The following is a 7201-nucleotide window of genomic DNA, read 5'->3' on the forward strand; positions in this document are numbered from 1 at the left end:
AAATTATGCGTATAAATGAATTTTATTTCATTTTCTGGTTGATGTTATCAATCAGTAATTGTTATCAAAACTAGCCAATCATAAACTGATCGCAATAAGCAGTCTCAACTGTAGTAATATTTTTAATTTTACCAACACCAAAAAGCAAAATACAAATTTTCATATTCCTAAAAGGGTGAAGTGAAATAATGCCGCTTTCGTATACAATATAAATTCTCCGTAATAATATCATCGAATTTACAAAATCTTTAGTAAAAATCTATAAAACATCCATATTTTGGTTGTTTCGTAATATGTGAGGAACAAAAATAGAGGTACAATTTGTTTTAATTATAAATGTCTCTACTGAGACAAAGTATTATAGAATAAATAATAATAAAAAAAAACTCTTTTTTGTAGAAAGATAGGGAACTAAATTGAAGGCACAAACATGTAGCATTTATGACAGGCGCCGTGGCGTAGTTGGGTATACGCTCGACTGCAAAACTGGCATCGCGGGTTCGATTCCCGCCAATTGCAAAATAAATTCAAGAAAGTTATATTTTCAATCGGTCTGGGTGTTTGTGATGTAATTCTTACATTTACATGCCCTATCCTTACTATCCTACCTGCAGACAAGCCTCTTAAAGTAGAGGCTTTGCGGGTTATTCCTTTTAGAAAAAAAAAAAAGTTTTACTCGGTAAATACCACTAATTTTTTAAATCTATTGTGACATGTGTTTTGATGCATTCTCCATCATTTTCAAATACCGTGAAAAAACGAGATAAAAAATAGAAACATGTGTTACAGTAGATTTTAAGAAATAGTGGTATTTACAAAGTCAAAGCTAAATTAACAAAATTGATAGATATTACCACAAAGGGACTGCCGAATCAATTAATGAAAAGTTTGTGCTGTACAGAAAAAAACAGTTATTAATCAATATACATACATTTACAACTTAAATTTGAACGGAGTCTTGAATCCTAAGATGGACCTTCTCTTAGAATCTTTCTTCAGCTTAGGAATTGGAGTGATAGTTACATTTTCCTTATTTTCGTTGAGGAAGTCGCCGTCGCCGTCGATATCAATATCCACAATCAACGGCGCAATGGTCTTCCTTCTGTCGTCCATTTTCGTAAGCGAGGTTATGCTAGACATGCTTTTGTAGCTGCTGCCAGATTGGGAACTGCAGTAGCTCATGCGCGAGGAGGTGGAAGGAGCCTTCGAAGCTTTCGGAGCCTTTGAAATGATCGGCTTCGGAATGGTGAAATTATTTTTACTCGCGTTTGATTTATTTTGTTCGGGATTGCTGAATTTCTTAAGATTCTCCGCGGCTTTTACTTTGGATCGGAGGGTCGGTTTGTTGTCTCTGTTTACCTTTGGCGGCGTTTTCCTCAGCTCTTCCATCAGCGCTCGTTTTTGGTTGGTCATCGCTTCTAGATCCAGATAAGTGAACTTGGCTATTCGGTCCGCGATGCTTTCTTGCGGAGGCGGCATCAAGGGGACTTCGTAATGAGGCATGTCTTCTATTTCGAAAAAGGTGAGTGTCGTGCTAGAGACGGTATCGTATTCGGCGAATGGATTATTCCTCGAGTTGAAATGGACTTTTCTCCGCGCCATGTTGTGGATGCTTACGGGACGCGGGACTGCGCTGGCGGATAATTTGGTGGAGGTAGGAAGGATGCTCGTGTCGCCCTGATCAGCTGACAAAGAACTGTTCATGTCTTCGTAAGTTATTTGCTTCTTTTTCCTGTACCTCGTTCTGACCGAGCTAGTCCTGCGATGACCTTTCTTATAAAAAGATTGACTTTTATCACTGTTACTCACGACGCTACCGTCAGATAAAGAAACGCGGTTTTTAAACTTTGGAAGGGGCTCTTCCTCTACGCTTTCATCGAAAACTTTTTGATTCATGGCAGTTTGAAGCGTAATACCTGTCATGGACTTCCTGGCATCTTTTTTTACATTTTTACTATCCGTTTCGATAACTGGTTCATTTTTATCTAAGTTAGAGCATATTTTATCGGCGACTTGTTTGAAGATTTTATTTCTGTCTATCTCTTGTTCCTTTAATTTGACCGCCTCTTCTCTTTCTTTCAACGCCTCCATTCTCTTCAGCCAAACGTGACTCATGGCTTCTTCGCTGACTTCTTGCGGTTCTTTACACAACTCCAATCGGCTTCTCCATTTTTTGACGTTATCGGAAACTTTCGACGGAACGTATCCCGGGATTTTGAGGTCTAGGGCCACTAGAGTAGGAGACAATTGGCTATCTAAAAACCTAGAATTTTCGATTCCTACGGATTTATTTTCCAACACATTGGGCGAATCGAAGATGTTTGATTTCGGCGAAAGTAATAAGCTCATATTCTCCGAAGAAATGCTTTTGTAAAGGTTCGGGTTTATTTTGGGGATAGATTCGTCCGATTCAAATGCGCTGTCGTTGTTGCATGCGCTTTTTTCTATTCCATTTGGACTTGAAAAAATTTGCACACAATCCGAATTCAAATTCAGCAAAACCGTCGGATGATGTAATAATATATCCGGCTTCATGACACAGTTTCTACGCTTAGTATCGTGTAATAAAATATTGACAACATTCTGCAAGTCTTCTGTGTAGTTAAAATGGTCGGATTTGATGTCGTTTTCGAGATACTTTTTTAATGTACACATTTCGTAAACAATATTTCCGATTTCGCAAACTTTATTAAGGCACTGATTTCCCGTGTCGTCCGGAAGAATTTTCAAGTAAAAAGCGTCAATTTTTATCTTGGAATCTGGCTTCACATAAATGACGGAAGGCTTGAGTTGTTTCTGTAAAACATTGAGATTGGTTTCAGCTAATATTTTACTCGCGGATGCCAGTTGATACAATAAACTCCACACGAAGCTTTCTTCAAACAAGATATGATCGTTTTTACCCTTTGTAATGAGTTCCGACAGTTTTTGGTCGGGGTATAGTTCTAGAACGACGTACAATGTACTCGACGTTGAATGGAGAATAGTCTCGATATAGTTTATAATACAATCACTTTTCACTTTACTGATAAGTTTGACTTCGTTTGAAATATTATGGAGTTGTTCTTTCGTAAACTCTTTACAGTTGTACGCCTTCCAAATAAGTAGCGAATTCGTATGTTTATGTTTAACCTTGTAACAAGCTTCGCCATAGTTTCCGCTCGGTAATATTTCAAGAACTGAATATTCACTTAACTTTTGCGCCATTCTTCAGATTTAAACTTCGATATAAAACAATATATAACTATTTATTTACAATATTTCGTTATTCGACACATAACATCCTGGTTCATCCGTCAAACATGTCAAATTTTGAATTTAAACAAAAACAACCGTTGACGGTATTGCCATATAAAAATAAATTAATCCTATAGGATTCACTAAACAGGTGAAGACAGTGAATTTGAAAACGGTGCACAGTAATAAGAGTATTCAAACTATATATGTAAAGGTAGTTCGTTGAAATAGTCTCGACATTTTTTTGGGATTATTTCGAAAACTGGTTTACATAAAAAGTTAAGAAGTAAGAATATAGTTAAGAACTTTAAAAAAAACTTAGCGTATTGTTTATGTTTTATGTTTGTACTATATAAAATATTATGTAGTATCCGCTTTAGAGATTTTATTGCAAGTGCAGGCTCAAACGTAATTATATAATATAGTGTCGGGTTGCGGTCCCGTGGTTAGTATCGCGGACTCAGAGTTTCTCGGTTCGATCTACCTATTTTTTGTATAATGAACTGCTTAGGATCACAGAAAAGGTATAAAATCGAAGTATTTCTGTAAATAATAAAAACATAACTATTTTCCTTCTTATTATTTAAAAAATAAATAAATAAGGTTAAATAGGATTAAATAATCTATTACTGGGTATGACAAATGTATTTTTGTCAATACTAATATAAATTTTTGTGAATTTCAGGCGTACCCAAGAGATCATAAAAACGAAAATATTTTTGGTAAGTATATGAGTAGGCACTATCCAGGGGCAATTTTGTAACATCACGATTTTCGGCGACCATTTTTGCCCCATCTAATGACGGTAGAACAAAAAATAAGCCTGATCGATTTGACTACGCAAAAACAGTCCTTTCTCTAATGAGTGCCTATTTATTTATAATTATTACACTACAAGGGAAAGGCAAAATTAAGATACGAATTTACGTACGCATGTAATGTAATAAATATCTAAAAATTAAAAAATATATATATATATATATATATATATATATATATATATATATATATATATATATATATATATATATATATATATATATATATATATATATATATAAATATATATATATAAATATATATATATATATATATATATATATATATATATATATATATATATATATATATATATATATATATATATAAATATATATATATATATATATATATATATATATATATATATATATATATATATATATATATATATATATATATATATATATATATATATATATATATATATATATATATATATATATATATATATATATATATATATATATATATATATATATATATATATATATATATATATATATATTTATATATATATATATATATTGACAGCTTTGTTACACAAGAAAAATATCAAAGTACGTATTTATGGCATTTAAGATAAAAAAAATAATTTAGTATTTAAATTGAATTATGCATTTTTAAAACCACCACTTTTGTTTCCCTTTTGTGTAAAAAAAAAACATCTGTAGTTTTCGAAACAAGTCGTGTTTACATTAATGAAGTCAAAAGTAGTATTTTACGAGAGTTTTAATTTTATAATTTAATTACCATATTTTCCCACAAAGTGTATGCCTATTCAATCAATAATATAACCACCTACCTATCACTGTATTGAATATTTCAACGCAGGAAACTGTAATTACGTTAAAAATAATTCAGTTTTCCCATATATCAGAAGCTGCAAAGTGCCCTATTTTAATAAAAAAATACTTTTTCAAAGTACAAAGAATAACTCTGTGACCTCTCGGCAGTTCTGATCGAATTTCCTGTTTGGGAGCGCTCTACAACTTATTGAATAACGGTGGAGTCCATACTCTACAACCTACGTTATCAAACCCATGACATCGTGCTTATATAAAACATTCGCCCCGTAGCGCTGTAAAGAAAACACTAAACAATAGTCCAATATTCACCTGAGATCGTCCATTGTATATTGTGAATAAAACTTCTCCTTTTCACATCTTTTGTTTCCAATCACCGCGACGCGACGCCATTGTTTTGAAAGGTTTAGCGGAAAAATGGGTAAAGGGAAAGATGTATTTTTTCTTCAAGTTAGGTCAACCGTTGAACGCTATAGTGCTATTTCTATCCTTTGATCTTTAAGAAACCGCAAAGTAATTAAAATTGATTTCATTTTCTCAAGGGTGTACTGCTACTCTCAAATATTACATTATTTATTGATTCGGCTTTAACTTTGTGGAATGACATGATAATTATTTAAAAATTTAAGACTTGTATAATACCAATTATTGCGTTTTATTTCATTACACACGAGGAGTTTCGAAAGCAAATGTAGTTTTCGAAACTAGTCGTGTGTAAAGAAATAAATATCAATAAGTGGTATAATTCTCAAGTTTGCAAGTCAGTACGCGACCGTCTGCGCGAGGAGCCACGCGTGTGACCGAGCACAATTTTTTTAGGATAATTTTTTAGTTTTTTTTTTGAAGAATATATATTGAAATTATTTTTTGACATCTCATCAAAGATGAACAAGAATATGGATGTCTGGGCATTTACGGGGCTGACGACCGTCATAGGCTGGTTTAAGTGATCGCTTTACACACGTGTAACATTCACCAATTCTACCCATTATTGACAACCACACTACTAAAATTTTTAGAAGTTCTATTTACATGAACCAATTTTGAAACATTATTCTTGAATCATTAGAACTTCACTAGAGACATCTATTAGTGAGATGAAAAGAAGCTTTTTATTAAGTAGGAACTCTTTTATTAGTATGTGAGGTCCGAATCCTGGATTATAATCACACACATGAGAAACGACAGAAAATATCATTTTTAATTTTTATTATTTAAGCTTATAATTTGACCAGATATTTTTTTTACATTTTGAGTGTGCCCACATAGTATTCAAAATTTTGTAACTATATTTTTTTACTTCATTTTATTAAACTCCTTATCCTTCAAAAACTCCTTTTAAAACCGTATATTTATTTCGAAGAAAAACTTTTTTTATTGGTATGGACGAGGAGATGTACGAATGTGGAAGAGACAAAGATTGTTTGCGAAGGGGTAGACGAAGAGAATCGGACACCTCACCAACCTGTCTTTGTAAACGATATTCGCCTCTTCCTCATTCCTACATTCCGACTCCTGACCTGACCACGTCCAAGTATTTGAAATACTTGATCGGGTTAAGTTTTCCTTTGCTTTTATTACCGACCACATTCGCATCACATTTTTGTTTAATTGTTATTTCTTCACCCATTCGATTCACATGCCCATACCAGTGAAGCGCCCTTGAGGTATTTTTTTTACGAAAATGGCGCTATATAAGTTATCCAAATTTATTATTATTATTATTTATAACTAACTAACCATCACGCCGCTTCCCCGCGGGGTAGGCAGAGAGAATAGAGCGCCACACCACTCTGTCCTTGCAAACATTCTTCGCCTCTTCCACGTTCATGCATCTCCTCATACATACCCGACGATTATTACGACTCCTGACCCGGCCGCTTTCAAGTATTTGACATACCTGATTGTGCCAAGTTTTCCTCGGTCGTCCTCTGCTTCTTTTTCCAACTACATTCACCCCATAAATTTGTTTAACCGTTTTTTCTTCACTCATACGCTCCACATGTCCAAACCATCTCTACACACCTTTCTTAATTTTATCGATAATGCTTATCTCAGCCTTACATTCTTTCCTTATTTCATCATTTGAACATCTATCAAACATCGTTTTGCCACACATTCGTCATCGCATTTCGACTGCATTCAGTCTGCTTTCATCCTTCTTTTGCCAACTCCATGCTTCGCTTCCATACATAAGGGTTGGAACCAGAACTCCATTGTGTACTGCCAGTTTAAACTCCATTGTGATTTTTATTTGCTAAAACTGATTTTAGTGCACCATTCACTCTGTTCCCAGCATTCACTCTTCTTTCTATGTCTTTATCAATCTTTCCATCCCT

The 7201-nt window shown here is 33.6% G+C and overlaps 1 protein-coding gene across 1 annotated transcript; it reads right to left on the reverse strand.

The window, feature by feature from the left end:
• Positions 1 to 793: 793 nt before the first annotated feature.
• LOC148309521 (uncharacterized) lies at positions 794 to 3288 on the reverse strand. Its single transcript, XM_088260065.1, has one exon. It carries the CDS (start codon positions 3205 to 3207, stop codon positions 934 to 936), a length of 2274 nt encoding a protein of 757 aa, XP_088116191.1. The 5' UTR covers positions 3208 to 3288; the 3' UTR covers positions 794 to 933.
• Positions 3289 to 7201: the final 3913 nt, after the last annotated feature.

Source organism: Brachycentrus maculatus, unplaced genomic scaffold, assembly GCF_059751285.1.
Source record: "Brachycentrus maculatus isolate JH-2025_06_01 unplaced genomic scaffold, ASM5975128v1 h1tg000122l, whole genome shotgun sequence".
Classification (NCBI taxonomy): Eukaryota; Metazoa; Arthropoda; class Insecta; order Trichoptera; family Brachycentridae; genus Brachycentrus; species Brachycentrus maculatus.